At 37.8% G+C, this 26,535-nt stretch overlaps 3 protein-coding genes, 1 long non-coding RNA gene and 1 pseudogene across 5 annotated transcripts; 3 read left to right on the forward strand and 2 right to left on the reverse strand.

The window, feature by feature from the left end:
* Positions 1-1,615: 1,615 nt before the first annotated feature.
* LOC140991779 (auxin-responsive protein IAA13-like) lies at positions 1,616-9,795 on the forward strand. Of its 2 annotated transcripts, none has more exons than XM_073461939.1 (5): positions 1,616-2,165; positions 8,170-8,462; positions 8,855-8,990; positions 9,322-9,383; positions 9,483-9,795. In XM_073461939.1, the coding sequence occupies exons 1-5, from the start codon at positions 1,798-1,800 to the stop codon at positions 9,530-9,532; spliced, it is 909 nt and encodes a 302-aa protein (XP_073318040.1). In that variant the 5' UTR covers positions 1,616-1,797; the 3' UTR covers positions 9,533-9,795. The 2 variants fall into 2 exon arrangements, with proteins under 2 accessions (XP_073318040.1, XP_073318041.1); XM_073461940.1 differs by having other exon boundaries at positions 1,622-2,165; positions 8,173-8,462.
* A 5,853-nt stretch (positions 9,796-15,648) lies between these two features.
* LOC140956334 (uncharacterized) lies at positions 15,649-17,053 on the reverse strand. The gene is made up of 3 exons (XR_012171443.1): positions 17,027-17,053; positions 16,195-16,951; positions 15,649-15,691 (listed from the first exon to the last, which is right to left on the reverse strand). It is a non-coding gene; the product is annotated as an uncharacterized lncRNA (long non-coding RNA).
* A 980-nt stretch (positions 17,054-18,033) lies between these two features.
* On the forward strand, positions 18,034-19,627 carry LOC140956412 (photosystem II reaction center PSB28 protein, chloroplastic-like). Its single transcript, XM_073413145.1, has 2 exons — positions 18,034-18,251; positions 19,005-19,627. Exons 1-2 carry the CDS (start codon positions 18,038-18,040, stop codon positions 19,472-19,474), a joined length of 684 nt encoding a protein of 227 aa, XP_073269246.1. The 5' UTR covers positions 18,034-18,037; the 3' UTR covers positions 19,475-19,627.
* A 130-nt stretch (positions 19,628-19,757) lies between these two features.
* Positions 19,758-22,274, reverse strand: LOC140956411 (subtilisin-like protease SBT1.2; annotated as a pseudogene).
* A 766-nt stretch (positions 22,275-23,040) lies between these two features.
* On the forward strand, positions 23,041-26,115 carry LOC140991490 (uncharacterized). Its single transcript, XM_073461456.1, has 3 exons — positions 23,041-23,816; positions 24,356-24,442; positions 24,535-26,115. The coding sequence occupies exons 1-3, from the start codon at positions 23,340-23,342 to the stop codon at positions 26,047-26,049; spliced, it is 2,079 nt and encodes a 692-aa protein (XP_073317557.1). The 5' UTR covers positions 23,041-23,339; the 3' UTR covers positions 26,050-26,115.
* The last annotated feature ends 420 nt before the right edge of the window (positions 26,116-26,535 follow it).

The following is a 26,535-nucleotide window of genomic DNA, read 5'->3' on the forward strand; positions in this document are numbered from 1 at the left end:
TTATTAAAAACAAGTGTAGAAATATATAACATGTTTTCGTAATTAATTAGTCGGTGGGGGGTGGATTGAATTTATTAATTAAAGGTTAAGTGTTGAGTTGCGTGAGGTTGGGGTCTCCACGTACAGGTTGTTGGGTTGTCTTTGGGTATTGTAAAGTCTCGTTTTTTTTGGTCCCTACCAAATGCCTTCGAGTCTTCTTACCAATCGGCGAGTCGACAAACATATTTACTGATTTATTTAACAAAAAAATTTCACTTAGAATGATCAATTCATTTTAAGTATATTTACCAAATAGGGAGTATCCGATGCTTCGATCCGATTTTATTAAAATATAAAACTATCAACAAAATTTGTTTGTCCAACTATTTTCGCCACAGTAGTTCTTACACAGCTAAACTAGGATCACGTTTATGTTTTGATGGTTTTAATGATTTTTTCAAATGATAGATTTTTACGGATTTGATAGATTTTTATTGTCTTTTACATAATCTCACAAATTTATAAACAGATTTATATGGATTCATGTAGACTTTTTGCAAAATTTTTATAGACTTTTGTGAATTTTTTTTATAGAATTTTATACTTAATTATAACATATTATTTTTTACTAATTTCTTTGAATCAATAATTAATTGACATATATAAAATATTCAGTTTGAAATAATTTTTCAATATTTATATTAATAATAAATTTACTTATTTAAAAATTAAATTATTTAATCCTTATATGCGTATATATGTGGGTTTGTATGTATGTTTGTAAATTTTTTAAAATACATAAATTGATTAATCTGTAACTTTGTTTTTGAATTGATAATATATATATGAAAAGAATATTATTTAGCATTGTGTGGATATAATTTTGTATAAAAATATCATAGCTTACATTCTAATTGAAAGTGCTCAAAAGAATTTAAAAAATCACGGTTGTTGTGAGGCTATTCAATTATTAAGAACTTAAGCGACATTTTTTGGATGATCTTGTATTATTATTGAATATTACATTAATTTATATAAATCATAAATTAAAAATCAAAAAATCAATTCTAGAATTCAAAATTTCCTATAACATTAAAATAAAAAATTATTGAATGAACAATCAACCAAAAAATGAAAAATTTGAAAAAGAAAGATGAAAATATATATAAAAATACACTTTGAAAATTTGAGAGAGTGGTGAAGATAGATGAGAGGAGAGATATAAGAAGAGATGTGATTTGAAGCGGCAGAAGCGACAGAGAGAAATAAATAGCTTGTGTATGAGTTAGAAGTTTTAAAAATCTATCCAAATCTTTGGGTTGAACCAAATACAATTTTTGACAATTTATATTTGTACTTTAGGCTTTAATTTTTGTATGTAAATGAATTTCAGAAAGTTATTAAAAGTATGTTGAAAATTTGAATATCTATAGATTTTTATAGAGTTTTAAAAAATAAATGTTGAATATCACTTTATTTTTTTAAAACTTTATAAAATTATATTTTAAATAACATTATACTTCATATATATAAAAATATTAGTTAAATATATATTTTTAAAATCAACAAATATCATTAAAAATCAATAAATCCGTCAACTTGAATTTAGAGTTTCGATTCGAAGAAATCTATGATAGCTGTTGTTTAGGAAAAAGCCGACAGATGGGCCCCATCTCTCCCCACTCGTCCCCGACTTTTTCTTCCACTGTCCGTGTCCTTTACTCCAAAATTCATCTTGACTCCAACACAGAAGCCAAATAAAGACAGCCCTCCACTTGAATTCCCAGACATTTTCAGGCTGAAAAGATTGAATCTTTGATGCAAAAAACGGTTATTCCTGGTGGTGGTGTGATTTCAGGTGGATCGATGTCGACTTTTTCCGAGGAGTCTTCTTCTTACCCGGATGGGTCCGAGTTGGAATTGGGTCTCGGCCTCAGTTTCGGTGGCGGCGGCGGCGGTGGAAAGGCTAAGAGTAAGACGCCGTCCGTTGCGGCGGCGAGAGGATCGTTGGATCATTTCGTTAGAATCTTGACGGCCGAAGATTTTCCTTCGGTGCTCTCTGATAAATATTCTTGTTCATCGTCTTCTTCTTCTTCATCGTCCACTATTAAAGATAAAAACAATGGTTGCTGCGGTTCAAAGAGAACTGCGGAGCCCTCTTCCCCTCCCAGACACTCTGGAGTTAGGTATGAATTGGGCACTTTTTTGTTTATGCTTTTATTTTTTTTCTTGTTTGAAAAGTGGTGTTTTTGTCTTAGTATTTGTTCGATGTGTTTATGTTTGTGTGAATTCTTGCTGAGATGCATACAACTATGTCTTTGGTCTTTCCAAGAGCCAAACTTTATGCTTTTTGTTACAAGTGTTTCTGTTGTGTATCTGTTGTTTTTTCTCCTATCTGCTGTGTTCCATTTGTTCCTAATTTGCGCCTCTAATATTTTTAATGTAATCTGCTGGTTGTTAATTGATACCGTGGTAATGTATATTGGTTTTGATATAATGTGTAATATGTTGATAGCTTTGTTTCAACCTTGCATTTCAATGGAAATTTCTTAGTATACATGTAATTTCTATTTCGACTAGAAACATAATGGAAACTCATATATAGTTGAAGAGGCAATGAGCATCAATCAATATGACAACAAAATTTTTTATATGCATGCAATAGTTGAATTTTGTTGTAATATTCTCAGTGGAAAGAGACAGTTAGCTTTTCAAAATAGTAAATTATGTAACTAGGAAGATTTAATATCACTTAATTTTGGAAGATTTAATTAAAAAAAACAGAAAGATATATCATCATTTATCTTAGTCTTGGAGATCTAAGATTTAATATTACCTAACGAGATTTCTCTTACATATTTGTTTTTAACTGTCACGGCACTATTGTGTTGTTTTTTCTCTGATTTACTACTTACCTGTAACCTGTGAATGTGACCATCTTGGGAAGATTTGGATTACTTCGATATTGTACCTCACTGCAGATTCAATGACTAACTTCGACTCGAAAGTATGGGTCCACGCTTGACTTCACATGAAAGCGTGGATCCCAAACGAAAAAACCACCGGATAATCCAGTGCTCGCAAGGGTAGCATCGAATGAATCGAGACATATGTGGTCAGAAAATATCGAGGTTAAGGAATCTTTTTAGAAAATGAAATGAAAAAGTACAAGTAAAATTGCAATTTTGTGCAAGTAAGATTCTAGGAAAATGCAAAATATGGTGAAATGTTGAGATCGAACATCATTCATTGCAAGTGTAAATTGTGTAATCTGCATTCAGAGCATTACGTAAAGTCATTTTTAAATTTCTTGCATAATTTTGGTTAGCTGAAGCCAAATAATAGATAAAATAATAATACATATTCATTACCAAAAGTCTCAAAATTCTCTTTTGTGTTTCAAGTTTTCGAGAACACAAAATTCCATATATCATATTGTCTCTTGAAATAACTTGTATAATACATGTTCAGGTACGACCTGATAAAGGATAATCAATATCCGATGCAAATCCTTCTCCCAAGATCTCTCCTTGATCTTTTCTATTTAGTATTGATTGCAAATTAGTAATTATTGTTAAATCTCCGATTGTGCCATGAGGCTGAAAATGTGTATATATATATATGTATATATATTCATACTTGGTTAATGAAATTTAATAAAATATTCTCATATTATTTTGTGTCTTTTATGGTATTAGAGCCAGTCCAAATTCTGAAATTCCAACTCGACTCCCATATCAGTACTACATGGCTGACGAGAATGACCAAATCATAACCCCACCATCGGAGCCCACAACAGCTCTCATCATCAATACCAACAATTTAGTCAAACTTACTTCTACCAACTATTTGGCGTAGAAACTTAAAGTTGAAGCCCTCTTTTTTGGCTATGATCCCTACAAATTCATAGATAGGTCAATTCATCCCTCTCCCTCCACTATCTCTACCAATAATCATGAATCACCCAACCCAGAATTTCGATTATGGCTTTGACAAGATAAACTTAATTTTGGAACACTTGTTGGGTATCTCACTCCATCATATTTCATTCTTTTGATCTCTCAATCATGTGCATCCAAAGGGGCATGTGATGTCTTAGCCAACACTTATGCACGACCATCTCGGGGTCACATCAAGCAAATCAAGGAACAAATCAAGTTAACGACCAAGTGCACCAAAACCGTCTCATAATATATGCAGTTCATTAAAGCTCGTACTTATGAGCTAACCTATCTCGGCAAGCCATGGATCATGAAGACCTTTTGGAAAAGATTCTTGAAGGCCTAGAGAGTGAGTACCAATCTATTATTGATGTGGTTAATGGGCGTGACACTTCAATATCCTCGATGAACTACATGAGAAATTGATAAACAAAGAAATCATATTCCAACAACATCATTCCTCTTCCTTCCAGGTTCGTGCATCGGCTAATCCCACACCACAACGACCAAGATCAGGAAATTATGGCTCTTGTCATCAACGGTCTCCTATTGTGTTGGGATCTCCTACACCCACACAACCATGAGCACATACCTTTTCTAGCTCTCGAAATGGCCGCCCACCACCTCAATCTTTTCTCGGTCGCTGCCAATGGTGCTGGGGTCCCGAGCACATAGTTATGCAATGTAATCTCTTCAAGCAATCTTATCCAACCGCTCAACCACCATCGATTCTTCATGCTCCTCCACAATTGCAACCACGCGCACCAGCTCATTGGCAACGTCAAGCCCATAAAACAACTCACACCACACCATGTAATTGGCTTCTTGTTGGTGGGGCCTCTCATCATGTCACCTCGGATCTAGAAATTTCCATTTTATACTCCTTATGCCTGAAGACATTATGATCGGCGATGGCACGTGTCTCCTAACTCATAGCGGTTCTACACTTCTTCCTTCACCCTCTAACCCCTTCAAGTTAAACAATGTTCTTTGTGTTCCTAACATGCAAAATAATCTTATTTCTGTTTCTGAATTCTGTCATCAAAATAACACTTCTATTGAGTTCTTACCCTCATCTTTTCGTGTAAAGAATCTCAACACAGGAACAACTGTCTTGCACGGTCGAGCTAAAGATGAAGTGTACGAGTGGCTGGTTTCTTCATCAAAATCATCATCTATAATTGCATTCTCTAGTTCCAAGTCTTCACCTATAGTTTGGCATCACAGATAAGGACATCCATCCTTGTCTATTTATAAGCATATGGTGTCTAATTTTAATCTCGAACTATCCGAGTCATCTAATTTTAATTTGACTCTTGTCAATTCAATAAAATTCACAAATTACCTTTTTCTGTTTCATCTCTTGTCTCACACTCACCACTTTAACTTCTCTTCTCTGATGTTTGGACTCTTCTATCCACTAATTTGATGGATTTAAATACTATGTTATTTTTGACGATCATTTTACAAAATATATATGTTTTTATCCATTCAAACAAAAATCCAATGTTCTGGTATTTTGTGTGATTCAAAGCTTTAGTTGAAACTTATTTCAAAACAAAAATTGTCTCCTTATGTTCTGAAAATGGAGGTGAGTATCAAGCTCTTGCATCTTTTTTATCAATTCATGGCATTTCTCACTTTCCGACCCCTCCACGTACACCTGACCACAACGGATATTCTGAACGCCGGCATCGTCTATTGTGGAAATTGGCCTTTTTCTCTTTTCGCATGCCTCCATACCATTAACTTATTGGTCTTATGTCTTCCAAATTGCTATTCACCTCATCAATCGTCTCTCCATTCCAATTCTTCAAATAGTATATTCATACATCAAACTCTTTGGTCAACCCTCTAATTAGAGTAAACTTTGGAGCATTAGGTGTCTTAACTACCCATGGCTTTGACCCTATACTCCCCAAAAGTTAGCCTATCGTTCCTTACCTTGTGTCTTCGTTGGATACTCCACCACACGAAGTGCCTATTTGTGTCTTGAACCATCGTCTGGCCGCATCGACACATCACGACATGCCAAATTTGTCAAAACCACATCTCCCTTTCAGTATCTTCACTTATCTCCTGACATTCATCATCTCAAACCATATCTAGCTGGTGTCCATCTGTATGCTTTCTCCCGGTCACGAACACTCCAACAACAACAATTACAACTGAATCCTCAACCACAATCGGCGCATCCAATCCCACCATCGAACCCAACACTATGATATCAGAACATCAGCATTCCGATGCCCACACTCAAAGCACTAATCCAACCCCTAGTTCTGATTCTATTTCTAATACCCCAACCGCACCTCGTGTCATTATCACCCAACCTCACCGCTCAACTATCCACCCAATCAGATCTTGAACCCACCACGATGACCCAAGCCCTCAAAGATCCTAATTGGCATCAGGCCATGTCTACCGAGTATGATGCCTTGGTTCATAATGGGACATGGAAACTTGTACCACCAGATTTTTCGTACAATCTTGTCGGTTGTAAGTGGGTGTTTCGAACTAAACGTTTATCTGATGGATCTGTTGACAAGGTATAAAGCGCGCTTAGTTGCAAAAGGTTTTCATCAACGCCTTAGTGTTGACTATCATGACACCTTTAGTCCCATTGTCAAGCCCACCTCTGTACGCCTAATTCTCAGTCTTGCAACAAGCCGAGGGTGGTCACTTCGCCAGCTTGATGTTAATAATTCATTTTTGCATGGTACTCTATCTGAGGATGTCTGTATGACTCAACCACCCAGTTTTGTTGATCGCGATATCCTTCACTTGGTTTGCAAACTCCGAAAGGCCATTTATGGTCTTAAGCAGGCCCCTCGTGATTGGCATCATGAGTTACGGCATTACCTAGTCTCTATTGGTTTTTGCAACTCTTCGGCAGACACCACTCTTTTTATCTAAAACAGTAGCGGTTGGACCATATATCTTTTGGTTTATGCCGACGATATCATTGTTACCGGCAACAACGACATAGCCATTCGAGACTTCATCACCACTCTCTCTCATCACTTCTCAATCAAGGATCTCGGCGCCTTACACTATTTTCTCGGAGTAGCTTTTCTTATCGCAGTGCCAATACATTCAAGATATGTTGACCAAGACCAATATGACCGAGGCTACTCCGGTTGCCACTTCACTAGCCACCTCTCCTACTCTCACACTTACTGTTGGCACACATCTCTCCGATCCTTCAGAGTATCGCACTGTGGTAGGAAGACTTCAGTACTTGTCTCTTACTGGCCCTGATATTGCGTACTTGGTCAACAATTTATCTCAGTTTATGCACCAACCAACCACCAAGCACTTATGTGCCGTTAAGAGGTTACTTCGCTATCTTAGTGGTACGCCGGAGCATGGTATTGTCCTTCATTGTCACTATCCTCTCACACTTCATTCATTCTCAGGGCAACAAAGATGACTTTACCTCTATTGGTGCATTCATTGTTTACCTTTCTCGCAATCGAATTTCTTGGAGCTCCAAGAAGCAGCGCAGTGTTGCTCGTTCCTCTACTGAAGCGGAATATAGATCAGTTGCCACTATTGCTACCGAAGTCAGATGGATATGTTCTCTACTAATCGAGCTTGGTGTACTTCTTCCACAACAACTCGTGATATACTGTGACAATGTTTGTGCAATGAACCTTTGTGCTAATCCAGTGTTCCATTCTCGCATGAAGCATGTTTCCCTTGACTATCACTTTATCCGTGAGCAGGTTCTAAGTGGCCTTCACCAAGTTCCTCATGTCTCCTCTGCTGATCAACTTGCCGATGCACGGACAAAGCCTCTTCCGCGTGCTCGATTTCAACTTCTTCGTCACGAGATTGGACTCTCCTCACGGAACTCCCTCTTGAGGTGCATGATAAAGGAAAATCAATATCCGATGCAAATTCTCCTCCCTTGATCTCTCCTTGATCTTCTCTATTGTGTATTGATAGCCACTTAGTAATTATTACCCAATTGTTTTATGAAGGATGCTGAAAACGTATGTCTATATATATTCATACTTGGTTAATGAAATGTAATAAAATATTCTCATATTATTTTATATCTTTTACGGCCCTGCTGAGATATAGAGATATCTACTGGCTTTAACAAGTTTCATATTGTCTCATGAAATAACTTGTATAATAAATGTAATTTTTGATAAAGAACTCTATTCAGCTGCTTAAATAATGACTCAAGTGATTTATCCAATGGAGTTTTGACTCTTTCTTCCTTTGCTATCTGTTGAAGCAGTCAGGTTGTGGGGTGGCCTCCTATCAGAGCTTACAGAATGAACAGCTTGGTAAATCATTCAAGAATACCAGCTGTCGAAGAATTCACCTCAACCATTGAAAAATCTAAAAATGAGAATAAAAGCATTTCACTCGAAAAAAGACTTCCCAGAACCTCTTTCTTTATTAAGGTGAACATGGAGGGGATCCCGATTGGGCGAAAGGTGGATCTGAATGCTCATAGCTGCTATGAGACTTTGGCTCGTAAATTGGATGACATGTTTAGACCTGGTGCAGCAGTTGGCCCAAGAAGTATTTTCTATCTTGTACTTTGTTTTGCACGAAAAACTAGCATAAAATCCAATGACATCAAAAAATGAGGGCGAAGGTTCTTTTATTTTTTTCACTTTCACCCAAAAAGCAATGTTCCACCTTACAGAAAGTGTCTGAGTACGACTAACCTATGTTTTTAAATCACCGCTAAATACTCATGTTTGCTAGAAGTAACAATTGCGTTTTTTCCTCTTGGTACGAACATGGATATTATTGAAATTGGTAAACAATAACTAATCCCAAGTTTTAAATCTTTTATGTTGATTTTCTTAATATCCTAGTTTTGGGATAAACTACGTAGGAATTTTTTTACATAATTGTCAAGTTTGTGCTAAGGATGCTTGTGAATTGCCAACTCTGAATTATTCTAGGATCCAGTTTGGAGGAGCAAGCTGTAACGGCTGGTACGAGATGCCCTGTGAGGTTATTGGACGATTCATCTGAATTCGTACTCATATATGAAGACAAAGAAGGAGACTGGATGCTCGTTGGAGATGTCCCTTGGCAGTATGTCTCTATCTTCTTGTTTTTGTAAATGATCTTTGATATGAACTGCATTCTTCTTACGCAGTACAATTAAAACGTCGTTACTTTGTCACCATTCTTAAACTGCCTTGTTTTTCCTGCAAATTGTTTTCATATATATACACAAATTTACTCAGCTCTAACTTAGTTCGGGAGTAAGACCTGTCTGGCGAACTTTGGAACTTATTGTTGATTCTGAGGCATGTCCAATCAACTTTTGGGGCATTGTTTAGGTCGAAATAATACTTGAAGAATAGACTATATATACTGCTGCAGGGTCATTAAATTTCACCAAGTATCTTTGAATTGACAGGATGTTTCTGAGCACAGTTAGAAGACTTAAAATCATGAAAACATCCGAGGCTAATGGACTCGGTATGTTTCCCGAATGTCGTCTTTTTCTGAATCTCGAACATGCCTGTAATATTTTCATAATTTTTAAACTCCCATTTTTTCATCAATTTTTTGTTGCAGCTCCAAGAGCTCACAAAAGAAACTTGAGGCAATTGAAAACGCCCGTTTAACAATAATCCACGAATTTCGAACAGACTGAAACACGGGATATAGATACCTACCCTATGATCAAATAATTTTGACATAACGGGCATGCTTTTAATCACTTAAATATCTTGCTGAATACTATTTTGACGTATTATATGTTGTCCAGGAGATAACTACAGTTTATTTCTTCTATGTATTGTAAGTATGGATGTATCAGTTGTGTTTTGGTTTGCTGCACCACAACTGGCAAATTTTCTGTGCTAATGAAAGCATCTTTTCTCATTTTGATACATCTTAGGTTGCTTGTTTTGTTTCATTTAAGTTCTGTTTGCTTAATTAAATCTTACTATACGTTTTATTAGCTTTTAATTAATGCTTAGTCAGCTAATTATCAGTTAGTATCTCAGTTAGTTGTTCACTGATTTTAGTTAGTTAGTTTACTAGCGGATGTATATATCTGTACAAAACAAGTCTTCATACTTCACTTGAGCAATAATAGAGTTATCAGTTTCTCTCGCTCAACTCATGTCCAATACATCCAATATGGTATCAGAGCATAACTGCTCACTCGATTGAAGATCTCCGATCTCCGATCAAGTTGAGATGCTCGCCGCTCCGCATACTCCGACGATGAAGCTGAATTAATCCAACTTCACGGTTTATTTCTGCAATGGCACAAGCGATGGCTAATTTTGATGATTCCATGAATCCTTACTATATACATCACTCCGATGGCCCAGGGCTTGTTCTTGTCTCTCAACTACTGACCGGAGATAACTTTGCCTCCTGGTATCGTGCTATGATCATAGCTCTCTCTGTGAAGAACAAGCTGGGGTTTGTGGATGGATCAATCCCAAAACCTGATAATTCAGATCCGAATTTGTTGACTTCGTGGAAGCGAAATAACAACATTGTGATTTCATGGATACTCAATTCCGTCTCAAAGGATATATCAGCAAGTATCATCTTCGCAGATTCTGCTGTGGATATTTGGCAAGATCTCAAAGATCGTTTTCAGCAGAGCAATGGTCCGAGAATATTTCAACTAAGGCGTGAATTAATCAATCATCGTCAAGGTGAATCGTCTGTAAGTGTATATTTCACAAAGCTCAAGGCCATTTGGGAAGAGCTCAACAATTTCAGACCTCAATGCATTTGTGGGAACTGTTGTGAAGGAATTAAGAAACTGGAGCTGCATCATCAGATGGACTATGTGCTAGCCTTTCTGATGGGGCTTAATGAATCATTCTCCCAGGTCAGGAGCCAAGTTCTGTTGATTGATCCTTTGCCTCCAATTAACAAGGTGTTCTCTATGATCATCAAAGAAGAAAGGCAACGGCAGATTGGTCAGACTACACCTTGTTTACTAAAGGAACATATTCATCCTTTATTGCGTTGTTGGTGTATGTTGATGATATCATCATCGTTGGCCCATCTCGGCCTACCATTGACTCCCTCAAAAACTTCCTCAACAGTCATTTTAAATTGAAGGATTTGGGGTCCTTGAAGTACTTTCTAGGGATGGAAATTGCTCGTTCAAAGGACGGGATTTCCCTTTGTCAACGTCAATATGCGTTACAACTCTTGGAGGATACTGGATTTCTTGCTGGAAAGCCAACTACCACTCCCATGGATCCAACTATTCATTTATCAGCTGATCAAGGAGAGTTGCTCCCAGACTCCTCTATGTATAGACGTCTCATTGGTCGCCTCCTGTACCTCACCATTTCACGTCCTGACATCACATATGCTGTCCACAAGCTGAGTCAATTCGTTGCTCAACCGCGTTCCGCCCATTTGACAGCAGTTCATCATCTTCTTCGATATCTTAAATCATCACCTGGCCAAGGCATTTTCTTTTCAGCTACTTCATCACTTCAACTTAAAGCATTTTCGGATGCTGATTGGGCGTCATGTCCGGATACTCGTCGTTCTGTCACAGGCTTCTGCGTCTTTCTTGGCAATTCACTTATATCTTGGAAAGCCAAGAAACAAACCACCACTTCTCGATCTTCTGCCGAAGCAGAATATCGAGCGCTCGCGGGAACTACGAGTGAACTTGTCTGGATCTTGCAGCTGTTAAAAGACCTCCATGTTGCTGTGCCTTCTCCAGCTGTCATCTTCTGTGACAATCATGCTGCCATTCACATTGCAAACAATCCGATTTTTCATGAACGCACTAAACACATCGAGATAGATTGTCACTTTGTTCGGGAAAAGATAGTTGCTGGGGTCATCAAGCTTCTTCCCATCCGGTCACACCTACAACTTGCCGATATGTTTATAAAACCACTCCCCTTCTCATCCTTATCGAATCTCATGTCCAAGATGGCTATTCATGACATATACCGTCCATCTTGAGGGGGCGTATTAGCTTTTAATTAATGCTTAGTCAGCTAATTATCAGTTAGTATCTCAGTTAGTTGTTCACTGATTTTAGTTAGTTAGTTTACTAGCGGATGTATATATCTGTACAAAACAAGTCTTCATACTTCACTTGAGCAATAATAGAGTTTTCAGTTTCTCTCGCTCAACTCATGTCCAATACATCCAATACGTTTTCGTATTTCATTTTATTGTGATGTTTGTGAGATATTCAGCAAAAATAAATTTTTGACTAAAAGAATCATGTATATTGATTTGATCGGATTAAAAGACAAACCGTAAGCACAACCATGCATAAAGTTTGCTTGTAATTTTCGACACATACGTTAAAGCTGACTCAAGTCCAAGAAAAAGCTTACCAATAGATAAATAAATTTAATACGATGAATACAAATCCAAAAGAAAAGAGCATGTTTTCGCTTGACCAACAGACTCGGTTCCAGCTCACAAAATTATCTAATGCGCTATTTTGCTGTCAGATGCAGTTACATTCCTCAAACAAGTAAAAATATATGGTTAAGGTCTGGCCAGTGGCGTGGGACCTAAAAGGATTTTGTGCTGCTTTGCAAGAAATGTCAATAATAGCAGCAGTGCTGATAAAATCTTCTAATCCTTATTTTTCCGACATGGATCCAATTAGACGTCTATTGCCCCCAAAACGAATGCATATGTTTCATCCCAACTAGAGAGTGTATATAGAGTACTAGGTGTTGGGGAATTACATCGAAGCTATGCCGATCAAGATGATAATAGTACCCAAAAAATGCGGAATAAAATAATCAACAAGAACACAAAGATTTACGTGTTTCGCTCAATATAGGCTACGTCCACGGAGCACTGCAACTTTTATAACTAGAAGAAATATTACAACAAGTGTATACACCAATACACTCAATATTTCTCACACTCCCAGCCCGATTATACCGAGAAAATAATTTCTCTAACTCACACAAAGAGAATTCTCGCACTCAAGAAAAAAATACACTCTTTTTTTCTATGCATTATCTTTTTATCAAAGCTAAAAAGCTTTTGATTTTGGGATACAAGAACTGAAGGAATTGAGCTCTATTTATAACTAATTCCCTCCAGCAACTTTTCATATTCTTTCGATGTGGGATTGTGAGAAAGCATCTTTTTTTATTTTATTTAATGTGTGGGCCCCATACCTTACCTAACAATTCTCTCACTTGAAGACTTGATTTCAATCATGCCTTCACATCATCAGTGCAGCAGCTCATACCTCCTTTGTTAGTCCAGGAGACCAACTGAAGTCAAAAACAACTTCAGTTTTCCAATGATAACAGCTTTCATGAGCATATCAGCTGGATTCTTGCTTCCAGGAATCTTCTCAAGCTTCAAGACTCCATTCACCCGATCTCCAAGGATCCTCATTCCAAGGATTTGTTTTGCAGCACCCAAATCCTTCAAAGCAAATTCCTTTGATAACCCTTTCTCGAGTTTATCAATCTCCTCCAGACAAGCTCCTGCTATTAACATATCATCTGCATATATCAGTAGTATGATATAATAACCATCAAGCTTCACATAACAACAGTGATCAGCCTGATACCTCAGAAAACCATCATTTTTCATTACACCATCAAACTTCTTGTACCACTGTCTTGGAGCTTGTTTGAGACCATACAAGCTCTTCTGAAGTTTGCACCCAATTTTCTCTTTCCCTCGTACTTCAAATCCCTGTGATTGATTCATTTCTTCACCTAGTTTATCATGAAAAAACCTCGTCTTTACATCTAACTGTTCCAGATGTAAATCTTCTTTTACCATCAATCCAAGTACAGTCCTGATAGTAGTTAACTTTACCACCAGAGAGAAAATATCAGTGTAACTAATGACTTCCTTTTCACCTTTTACAACAAGTATTTCTTTGTACCGCTTGCTATCGTCATGTTCTAACCGGTACTCCCACTTGCTATGTAAAACCTTTTTACCTTCAGGAAGTTCTGACAACTCCCACATGTGATTGGATGACAGTGAATCCATCACATCTTACATGGCTAACTCCCACTGTTTAAAGATCTCATAAACATCCGATTTATTTTTCACAAAATAAACCCAAAATTTCATGCTCGAATCGTCAACAGTAGTGCCATAATATCTCGAGTGATCTCCAAAGGATGTCACAGGAGATGGTCCACATACATCAGTATGTACCAGCTCCAAATCCGCTGATTTCGGTTCTCTAATCTCTTTTGAAAAGCTCACTGTTTTATGCTTTCCAAAAAATACAGCTTCACATAGCTTGTGTTCAACGTTCATTCCTTTGTCACTCGTATCCCCAAGCCTACTATGTCATAGACTTGAATTAGCTCCAGCATCCACAGCCGCTAATTTATTTCTCAAACTGGAAGTCATATAAAGTGTTCCAGTTTTCTTTCCTCGAGCTACAATCATGGCTCCCTTTTTTACTTTCCAAGAACCATCACCAAAGGTCACCTTATGACCTTCGTCGTCAAGTTGTTCCACTGAAATCAGATTGTGTGTCAACTTTGGTACATGCCTTACTTTGTTGATTTTTCAGACAGATCCATTTGTCATCTTCATCCGGATATCACCCATACCAACAATTTCCAAAGGTTTTTCATCAGGTAGGAAAACTTTTCCGTAATCTCCCGCAATGTAATTATCGAATACATCACGATTACCAGTTGTATGAAACGAAGCTCCCTAGTCCATAACCCAAGAATCAATCGGGCTTTCCATGGATAATAATAGAGCATCATGTACCTCCTCGGTAACAACATTAACGTCGTTCTTTGTTGATCTGCAATTTTTTTTCAAGTGACCAGTCTCACCACAGCTCCAGCACTTCACATTCTTTTCAAAGTTGCTTTTGTCTTTTCCATTTCTTGACTTGGACCTACCATGCCATTGGTTAAAACTCTTTTCGCCACTCCTGCCCCCTCCTCTATTCTCGAGATTTAGAGCAGAACTTGATGATGTTCCTTCACCAGAATCCATCTTGCGAACTTCTTCGGCAAGAATTTGATCTCTGACATCATTGAATTGTAGCTTTCTTTTTCCAACAGAGTTGCTAACCGCTGCCCGCATCGGTTCTCAATTATCTGGTAAAGACGCCAAAAGAATAAGTGTCCGAATCTCATCATCAAATTTAATTTCAACCGATGTCAGCTGTGAAACAATCGTGTTGAATTCATTGATGTGTTTAGCCACCTATGCATCTTCTCTCATCTTCAAGTTAAATAATTTCTTCATGATATGTACTTTTTTATTTGCCGATGGCTTTTCGTACATGTCCGACAAAATGGACATCATCTCCTCCGTTGTTTTTGCCTCCGCCACGTTATGTGCCACGTTTTTCGTTAGGGTCAATCGTATTACACCTAACACTTGTCGGTCAAGAAGCTTCCAGTCATCATCCTCCATCTTTTCCGGCTTCTTTCCAGATAGAGGTTGATGCAACTTCTTGCTATACAAATAATCAATAATTTGTAGTCGCCAAAACGTAAAATCTGTACCGTCGAACTTGTTGATTCCTGGTGCCGATCCATCATCTCCGGCCATCACTTCTCTAGCCTTAGCAAAAAATCTAAAAAATCTTTTCTGATGTGAAAGATCAGAAAAATCTGCAACTAGGGCTGGGAAAATATACCGAAATATCGAAATACCGAAATACCGTACCGAAAAAATACCGAAAAAATCGATATACCAAAAATTTAAATTTTCGGTATCGGTATCGGTACATAATTATTTTTTTTTCGGTATTTCGGTATATACCAAGTCATTTGAATGTATATTCCACGCATTTAGGTTATCTGGTAGAAAAAAACCCACAACCCCATGGGGTCAGCAATGGAATGCCAATCCTCGGGCTTTATTTGTAACGTCTCGATTCCTTGATAATCAAAGCCTAAAGAAGAAGAACGCCCATGTTGTGGCAATTCCACCCAGAAGGTAATGGGTTACTCCTACAGCACGTCCTTGTACAATGCTCAAGGCTCTCCCTACTGGTTTTTAAAATTAATCCTGCGGATAAATAAAAAAATGGATTTTTGTTCAAGAATGAAATCTTATCGGAACTGTCCATGATTAAACAGAAAATGAAATAAAATATCCATGATGTAATGCCAAGAGGGATAAAGCTCTATCTATCTATCTTTCTTTCTTTAAATCTCCTTCTCATGTAACCGAAAATATTTTAGGATAACTAGGGTGGGAAATCTCTCTTTTCCAACAAATCATATAAAAGATATATCGTAATCTTCCTTGTATCATCTTTAATTCTAAAAAGTATGTTCAACAAAAATAAAGGGCATACGTGATGAAAATGCAGACCTAATTAGATCACTGCACCAGCAGTATGACAGCTCGTGAATTTTGGTGGCACAATTTTTATTTTCCACAACATTGTGAAATTTTTTTTACGGCCATCTTGAAATACGAGGCGCTCACCAGCTCGTTTTATGTCTGATATATTTAATCCTTTCAGTACATTAGAATGAATCAGTCTTGCATCAGCCCTCTTCTCAGAGTCAGATATTTTCTTCAGTGCTTTGAATAGACCTTCATAGTTCAGTCCCTCAGCTTTGATGACATTAAGCATATCAGTTAGCTACTCGGGATACAGAAGGATAGGATGTTCTTGCTAGGATATGTGTCGAATCTTGGAGAGATTTATCTATTCCTGCTTCATCTTGAATGATGCTTTCTACACATTGCTGATATTCTTCTGCATACTGGCTGAACAGATCGCTCCATGTAGTCCGAATATCCTCAAATGGAATCGGTTCAGAACCATTGGTTGTTGTGATTGTTGCAAGCTCAGCTAAAAGGGCAGAGGAATCAATAGCAGTACATGTCAAGTCAAAGTCGCAAAATAAGTTGAGGTTGTTTTCAACGTTGTTGAGGAGTCTTGAGCAAGGAACCATGCTTTGCTGAACAATTGATTGAGCCCAGATAAAGTCCAACTCGAGTTTCGTAGCTCTGTGATAAAGTCTTTCTACAACATCTAGCTCTTCACTGGTTAAAGAAAAGCTTAGTTTATCTAGCAAGTCTCCGATTCTTGAAGCTGATGCCTAGATTTAGAGAAGTAAAATTACGAGGGTTTTTTTAAAAGAACACCCCACTAGAAAGTATCAAACAAAACAAACCTCAAATTTTAGAGAAGAAAAGCTGTTACATTGAACTTGGTAAAATGAAATGGTTAAATAATTGAAAAAAAAGATTAGCCAAAAATACACATTGAATGCTGAAATTACGCATTGAATTTCTGGTAGTAGATCCATAATAAAAAAAGTGTTTGTGATTGTGAGCCATTTCTTGTAGATGTGCTCACCATCATCAGGGTCTAGACGAGCCTGGATCTCCTTACTGATGAAGCTGTAGAGCCTCATGCATGGTTGAATCACGCTCAATGTATAAGCGGCAAGTTTTGTCTTTTCAAAAGGTGTAACAGTTTTAAAGGAGAATTTTTCCTCTCCAACTTTTCCTAAGGCTGTTTCAGCCAAGAATTCTGTGTATTAACTGTTGCAGCATCACAAGTCCCATCTTTAGGTGGCTCAAAGCCCCATTCCAGCGACAAATAAGCCACATAAATGATTAAGAGAACCTCGAAATAGATATTTAGCATCACATCACTTAGATGGCTCAAACGTTTAATTTTGGGGCCGTATTGAGACCGAGCCTTGGCTCCACTGGTCTCGTCCATATTTTCTCGTAAACGACTTAAAGTTAGAGTTTTCCACCCCTAGTTTAGGAATTTTTTAAAAATAAACATGAGGTTGTATTTGGGTTAAGCAGTCATTTTGTCTTTATCATCTTGACTTCGTGTCGTTGTATCTCGCGACTCATGTATTTGATATTATAGATAGTTTTATTTTTTAAAAAAAAACATGATGTTGTATTTGGATTAAGCAGAAATTTGAGAGCCATAAATTTTAAATAGATTTTCATTCTTTATATATTTAAACAAAAGAAATTGAAATTTAGCTTCCTATTTATATATATGTCTATATATTTTTATTTAGAAATGTATAACAAAAATATTTTAATTTCATGAACCTACTCTTTTATGATTTGGTTTAATATATTATCTTTTTCTATAAAAAAAAAAAATCGAAAACGTTACACGAGAGAATAAGCGTCGATTCATAGTCCAATCAATGTCAAAAGCTAAAGTGAATGGCTGTCGTTGCTACACAACACCATCTGTTCACGCTCGAAGAAATACGTTATCAGTATCATCTCTCGCGCATGTTTCTCTCTCTAAGACATTTTGTTTCCTCTCTCTAGAATCTTGGATGGCGACACTGCAGTCTATGGCTTTCTGTTTTCCTAGCTCCAACTGTTTGAGCAACCAATCTCGCTCAATTCCAGGTATGTACCCCTTTAGTTTATTCGTTGTTCTTTAGTTATGTAATTTAAAGTTTCTTCTTCTTTTTTTTTAATCGGGGAATGGGTGGCTGTAATTCTTGAATGGCATGAAATGTACTGTCTCAAATGCAAAGAGTTTGGACCAAAGTTTCATGGATTGTTAATGGGAAAAAGTAGGTGTGAAGAGTTTTAATAGAGCTAGCTTTAAAAGATAACTCAGATGTAACAACTTCATGTTTAAATTTTTAGGAAATTCGACTAAATTTCTGGGTTCGGCAGGTTATGTCTCAATTCTGCCAAATATTTGATGAAAGATTGCTCTTGTTATGCAATCTTCTGTGTTATCGGTGCACCAGTTCTGTAGCCAAGATAAAGATGTATATAAGAATTCTGCTTTGCATTATTAAAAGTTTCCTACACACCGGAATAAATTTTGCCGAATATTATAAAGAAGTTTTAAGCCTGGATGTGACTCTAGATGCGGGATGCCCTATACAGAGAAGGGGTGTGGTTAAATCATCAAGATTGCAAATTTTCTGTAAGCAAAGTAAATACAATAAGCACAATATCACCAATTTCATGCTATGGATTCAGTTGTATGAAACTTCCACCTTGAGTTTCTTTTGTATTCCGAAAAATGGTATTGATATTTTTTTTTAAAAAAAAATGGTATTGGTATTTGATCAACTACTTATAACAAAGAATCTTCTTTATTCAGATGATGCAACAACTGATAACTATCTTATTTTTTGCTAGTCTCATTGTGTGGAAGTGTTCACTCGAGTTTGAACTCATCGTTCAATGGACTGTCTTTGCACCTACCACAATTGTGCTTTGCAAAACAAAAACAGGTGCAAAACATCTCTAGACTCAGCATAATGATGGTGAAACCAACAATTCAATTCATTCAAGGGACTGACGAACAGACAATCCCAGATGTGAGGCTAACCAAGTCAAGGGATGGAACTAATGGGATGGCAATATTCACATTCTCTGAACCTTCTGTTTTCGACTCGTCTAGTGTCGTCGGTGATATAACCGGTTTCTACATGATTGACGATGAAGGAGTGATCCAATCAGTTGATGTCAATGCCAAGTTTGTGAATGGGAAACCTGCAGGGATAGAGGCTAAATACATCATGCGAACCCCACGAGAGTGGGACAGGTTCATGAGATTTATGGAGCGTTATTCCAACCAGAACGGATTGTCCTTCATAAAAAAGTGAAGCAGTGTATATCTTTTTGTCCCTACATTTTTAATGCCTTTTTATGATGAAATTCGTGTTCATGTAATTAGGTGAAATACACCAAGTATTAACTTGAGAGATGATTAATTGGATTCGATCGTACATTATGAATCAAATTCCATGTATTCTGTATCCGGATACTAGATAGAAAACCTTCAACTCTAGAATGTAAAATTAGCCGGATAAGCTATAAAATCTGTCCTAATACCTAATTTCTTCAGAAATTTATAGCCAATTCAGTTAATTAGACCGAGTACTATACTCATTTTCGGCTGTCCCGTGTCACTGCAATAGGACTCCGAACTGTGTAGGAAATGCTTCTGTGGTTCACCCATGTCAAATACCCTTGACTGAACCTTTTACTCTCCAATGTCATTCTTTTCTTGGATATAAACCACACCTTGTAGCTCAAATTTTGATTTAATGTGTTTAAATATCAGACATTGTGGCCTCACTTTCACACTGACCCCTTCAGGTGCCCTCACTTCCACCAAGTAAATGGAATTAGCACTCCCTACATTTGTTAATCTTCTTTTAAACATTTTCCTTATTGCTCCTGGCCTGACAACTACCGAAAAAGAGGGGTAATTGAGGCTGAAACCCTGTTTTTCTGGAGAATTTCATGTCAACGCACATTCTTGTGAGTGATGCTAAAAATGTCTGATCTGCTGTATCCGAGAGAGCACAAATGAGTAATATGCTCGTTTGGCTGAATGTCATATATCAATCCTGGATCAATTGCTCTTTCCGGTTCACATGTCCTGCTCCAATCGCAAAGAGACTTGCAGGTTTGTCTCCATCCATTATTGGTTTCCCCTGATGATCAGTTATATCAGCAGTTGTGAGCAGTGCTGATTTGATGGTGGCTGGGGTTCATTTTGGATGAGCTGAGTGAATCATTGCTGCAAGTCCACTGACATAGGGACATGCCATGGAAGTTGCTGACATGACTGTGAAGTTTACTCTTCTCGGATCTTCTGGGAGGGCACTAGGGCCAATATTTTGCCGCCAAGCAGCAATGATGTTGACCCCTGCAGTGATCATGTGGTTTGAGAATCTATGTATCGGTGAAAATTGGTCCTCTTGATGTGAACGGAGCTACTGCAGGTGCTCTAGATTTTCCAATTATGGTTCCTCCGATGATTCGAGCTTTCGGTCTCCTAGTTGAGTTTATGTAACTTTTTAGCTGATACGGCTCTAACGAACTGATCAAAGTTTCTGGCAGCACATGAACATCCACAGAATCTTCCTCCGAATTTAGTTCTGTATTGGGAAGAATCATTCCTGCTCCACCAGCTTCTTTCACTATCTGACCTTTCTCCGCCCTCCCATTTATGCCCGTCACAAACTGCCATCTTACCTTTAACTTTTGCTACCGGGAGAGACCCTTTCAAGCAAAATTCACTTCCTTTATTACCACCCTTGAAATATACAAGCACGAGCTCTATTTCTGCACCTGGAGATCCAATCCCAGGGTACATGGATTCTCCAAATAAGAATTTCCCATTGCCCAGTCGAGCTACTGCTGGAAACATTTTGTCAAGTGTGCTTACGCCGACCGTGGTTATCCATGGAGCCTCGTTGGCCACCGAGTTTTGAATTGGACCGTTGTTTCCTGCGGCACATATGACTGATATTACATGCTGCATTGCTCGGAAACTTCCGATGGCAACGGTGTCCTCGTATAGGGGAACAGGAAAGCCACCGAGTGAAAGGGAGAATACATCCACGCCAATGTGTGCACCAGGGCCATTCCTCGAGCCTCACCAGCTCCATATCCGAGCACGTCAGCCAGTGGAACCGGAGCTCCCCCAGCGGTGGAAGCTGTATGGGTCTCATGGCAATGGGAATCACGAGCTGACACGTACTCCACCAAAATATATGGCTAAGATATAAACGAATCTACACGGTGACCTTTGCTGAAGTACTGGGCACCTATGATTTTCTTGTTGCAGTTTGAAGTACTATAGCCCTGCCCTTCTTGGCGAATCCCTTTCCATTTTTGTGGAATTGGGATCCATTCCCCCGATCATCAAAGCTCGAGCTTTCAGGCGGCCAAATTCCGGTATCAAGAACACCCCCAAAAGCCCATGTCTTCATTTCATCCAAGCACCACCTTCGCTGGTGGGACTTAGCCCCAAGAACTTGTAGGAATAAGTCGTCTGAATCTCTAGCCTCCTGTCCGATCTCACGGATAAAACTTCTTGCGATTTCTTCAACATTTTCAACCTCCGACGGAGAGAGTTGAGCTGCAAATCCTTCAATGGCAGAACTATAAGAATACATAAACCTGGAGGATAAATCTTCTTCATTGGAAACTGATTTCTCCAATAAAGAAAGGTGCCAGTGGACTCTAGAGGTAAACGAAGAACGTGAAAGCCCCTCAGGGTGGAGCTGAACAATGAAGGCTTGCAAATTCTGAGCATGTGTACTAAGAAAGCCCAGTAAAAAGGTCAACAAAATGTGCTGAAACTTGGTTTTCATTTTGCAAGAAAAGTAAAACGTGTGAAACTGAGACAGAACTGGTGCATGTTTCTTGGGACATAACACGGGGTATTTGTAAGCTACCGAAATGGGGTTATGCCTGAGACAGAAAATGAATAAGCTCGTGAAATACAAGAGCGCGAGTTTCCATTGGTACGGCTGAAAAAGACAGTGAAGACGAAGGAGCCTTTGGTTTGCATGGCTCGTGCGACTTGTGACTATAATTATGTATTCTTTTATAATAAACAAATATTTGAGAAAGATTATTGTCAAATAAGTTCAAAATCTGTTGATGGGATGGGATATTTTTTATACAACTAAATTGATTTCTTATTATACAAAAAAATATAAAGAAGTTCAAGAAATCTCTCCTATTCTCTTTCACTTGTTTGCTTATCTTTATCTTTAAGCTAATATTGTTTCACAATCTTAATTCGGAATGTAAGTTACATCAACCTGACAATCTTTTGTATTTTTTTTTTTAATGAAAATCTTTTGTAGAGTTTAGATATTATCGATATCGTATGATATACATATAAAATCCAAATTGGAGTCCTAAATTTAATCATGTTTCCAGATATAAGGTAAAACTACTTGTATTTCTAAATATATATGTGGTCGTTATCTAAAACAAAATTGATAACAAATATAGTGAATTACACAAGACCAGATATCTATGTTTAGAAGCATTGCATTTGACATTATTTAAATCATCATAGAATTCAATAGCCTTGATACAAATGGATTCAGTTACTAGAGTTTCTACTGTGGATTGCTACACATCTTAAAATAAATTTACACAGACTTAGTTTGTAGACTTTACTACGGAAGTTCTTGATATTACAAGGTAGAACAATAATCAAACATAGTGATTTTGAACATCATGTAAGAAATTATGAAATGTAGTGATTTTTCGCGACTCCAAATATGTTAATATAATATATATCATGTAAACATTATAAATTATTAAAACAAATTAATTTGAGTATGTTTAAATTCGGTTTGAACTTACAATAATTTCGATTCAGAAATTCATTAAAAATTTGAGGAAATCATGAACAAAATGAAATAGAATATATGATGTCGGAAAAGGTCACCTCGATTAACCGTACATCAAATATTGTCTTCTTCGTCCGCACTGAGCTGCTGTACAAAGTCGATCAAAATCAACGCCTTAAGTCAATTCACCCATTAGGGTTTTATTCTTAGCCCTACTTGTTTTTTAATTACAATTTTCGGCATAATTTGTAGTATCCGAATTGTACACATGAATTTTTGTTTTTTGTTGTATTAATTGTTCCATTGGTCTTCCCTTTTTTTTTTTTTTTTTTTTTTTTTTTNAATATCGTTTTGACTTTGTATGATTTCAATCTTCGTATGTAATCTGCGCGATTTTGCTAGAAAATCCATAAAGTTTTCGACTTTTTTTATGGATAATTCCTGCCCACTGATACTGGAGATAAGCTCCGACGAGGAGTCAGGTTTCGTAGACGTCAGAGAACGAGATTTTACTGGTGATGGAGACGGAATTGGCGACAGGGAAGACCACGATTGGTTGTCAAAGCTATTAGGTGAGGTGGATGGAGATAAGGATGATGATTCTGATGAGGTTTTATTGGTCAGTGAGGTGATTCCAAACCCTAAAAAGCCAAGATTACAATCTTCGAAGCCAGCCTGGGAAATTGTTTGTAGTGGAGGGGGTGGAGATGACGATGATTGTGTAATTTTGGATCGTGAACCCAATCAAGCCAGAGTTGTTAAGAATGGAGTAGATAATAACCTTGGTGGTGTTGATGACGATTCTGATGATTTGGAAATTGTTGGTGAGAAGGGTGAGGTAATGAATTCCTCTTTGCAAATTATGATTTGGTTGAATGCTGGTTTAGTTTGCTTGTTTCATTGTTTTACATATTCAAGTTTTTAATCTTTGTTAGATCTTTTTTAGATGTTTACTTCTGTGTACTTGATAGAATAGGGGGCGATATTACATGCCAAGAGATTGAGACAAAGAATGAGAAGCTTGTGGGAGTCTTCCTTTGCGTATGTGTTTCCTTTTTATATTGTATCCGAATTTGACTCAAAGTTTGTTCGTTTCGAAATTTTGCTCTGGTTGCAGATTCACGACTGAACTTCATTTTCAAAATGATGAGACTAGAATATATAGTTGCTCTATGCTGAAAATAGTGGTTTCTGGATCAAGTATTCCAGACTTCTTATTCTTCTTCTTCTTTGTTTTAATCTCCTTTTGTATTGGCTTTACTTTGTAGTTGGGCATGATGGCCTATTAATTTCTTGCCAAAATGTATGATTTCCCTTTTACTTGTTTTGTGGTGACACTATTTGAAATCAAGTTGTTAATTTCCCTTTGCAATATAGGTTGCATGCAGAGACTTTCCTCACGCTCGGCATCTTTGTGCTAATTTTGCCTTCGCTTCTACTCCCCACGACGTCCACTGCAGCCAGGTAATATTTTGTACTCGATGTCTGACACTCTTTGATGTTTCATCCACAGAGTAAACAACCGTCATCTTGAGTTCTACTTACCTTAATTTCAGTGTCACTGTTATGTTTGTGATTCACTTGCTCCATGTGCTCATTGGGGCACTGGCATTTCAACTTCTGACCATTGCCATGCTAGCGATAAAGAGGATTACTGGAAAACTGAGAGGAAAAGGGCCAAAAAGGGTAATCAGCCTGTACCTGCTCTTCCTGGTACTATTGATACTTTTTTCTCAACAGAACATCGCCAAACAACTCAATTTCCAGCACTCCTTCCACCATTGCCCAACTCTTTGCTGCAGAATCAGGCTTTTAGCCAAGTCCCGTGCCGTCCATGTTCTAAGTCATCTACTGTTAATGTGCCGATTGCCATTAATCAAAACAGAAGCCACCTAGCTGGACGTGTAATTCCCAGATATAAAACTCATCCACAATACTCCCCCCAACAGTTGCACGCCACATGGCGTAGTGATATTACCTCAATGGGTAACAACAGCAATCCAGTGAATAGAGGACCTCCGTTGGTTCACCGTCCAGCATTCAAGGGGCCTGGATTCGTTGAGGCTCTACTAAACGGAAGACATGGTTACAACAGAAGGTATTACAGTTCCCAAGTATCAAGTGGCTCTCCTCTAAAGAGGTGTCCTGGATTGAATAACCTCAACGGTTTGAATCATGAACAAAATACTGTGCACTGTGCTGCTAATCAAGTGCTGCCCATGTCCAATTTTCCTGTTCCGCAAAGCGTAAATATTGGGTCGACAGACTACATTCATTCACACCCTCAAATACACTCCCAGCCAAACTCAAGCTATGTGATTGGAGGTCCAATGCACAGCCAGCCTGACATGCTTTCTCAATCATATTTGGGTGACAATTTTGAAAATGGAGTACCTTTTCATTCTCAGGTATTATCTCAGCCAAATTTGGAAGTCCTCAAGGATACGGTTCCCCCCCTGCCCGACAAAATTTTTCAGCCCAACTTTCCCGTATCTTCTCAGAAACTTCTATCCAAGCAGCTAGATTCAAGCAATGAATATGGAAAACAGATGCATTTGACACCAGTGATACCCTCCCCTCTAAATCAGTCCTCTCAATTTCAAGTATTCGGCGAGCATGATTCCTTACGTATTAATCCCCAAACTACTTACCATCAAAGCAGTCAATCTCAAAGTGTTGTAAATACTACTCATGCTGACTTTGGTGTTAACTGGAATACTTCTCTCGGTCATAACAATGTACAGATTTCTTCGGAGATTTCCCAACTACAAAGTGCAACATCAGCTGATAACTTTCAGAGTATGACTGAAAATGATTGTCGTATAGTGCCAACCGACAGTTTCTATCCCGAAAGTGTTCCGCCAGCAGGTGGTCTGCTACACGGAGCAGACATCAACAGCCGTTTTCCTGTAAGCCAAGATCCCGACTCATTGAACTTTGGTTTTGACCATTGGATAAAGGAGAATCCTTCTTTTCCAGGTGACTTGGAAGTGAATCCTATGTCTCCTGGTCTGAGTGTATTCTCACCGGAACCTGCTTCCATGGATGCAGGCACTCGTTTTGATTTCTAAATTTGTCTGAATAATGTGAATTGCAGAGCTTGTTAGCTAATTTCAACTTACCGTCCCTATTCCCTCGTGTAATTTAATANATCACGCATCAATATTCTTACAATCTTTATTCAATTCGATTGCGAACGTGGTACCGAACTCAGAATGTGATGGGAATGTCTTGGTTACGTTTGATTTGGAACGATCAATTGTATATCAATCGGGAATGGTGTTCCACCAAGACTTGAAATTAATTTGAAACAAAATTTGCCGACTGAGTCAAATCTGGTTGAACAAGATCTAGATTATCGTACTACAATTTTTCCGATTGCAACAGAATTTTGATAAAATCAACAGCTTAAGAATTCTGTTAACCAAAATGTTAGATAATCAGACTCATAATCATTTGACCTTACACTTAAAAATAAGTCAGATATCCCGTAAAAGCTATGTGACCGCTCTTTCTTGTACGTTTTGTGGACAATAAGTGGAAATGTCTCTATAATT

This window comes from Primulina huaijiensis, chromosome 13, assembly GCF_012295235.1.
Source record: "Primulina huaijiensis isolate GDHJ02 chromosome 13, ASM1229523v2, whole genome shotgun sequence".
NCBI lineage: Eukaryota > Viridiplantae > Streptophyta > Magnoliopsida > Lamiales > Gesneriaceae > Primulina > Primulina huaijiensis.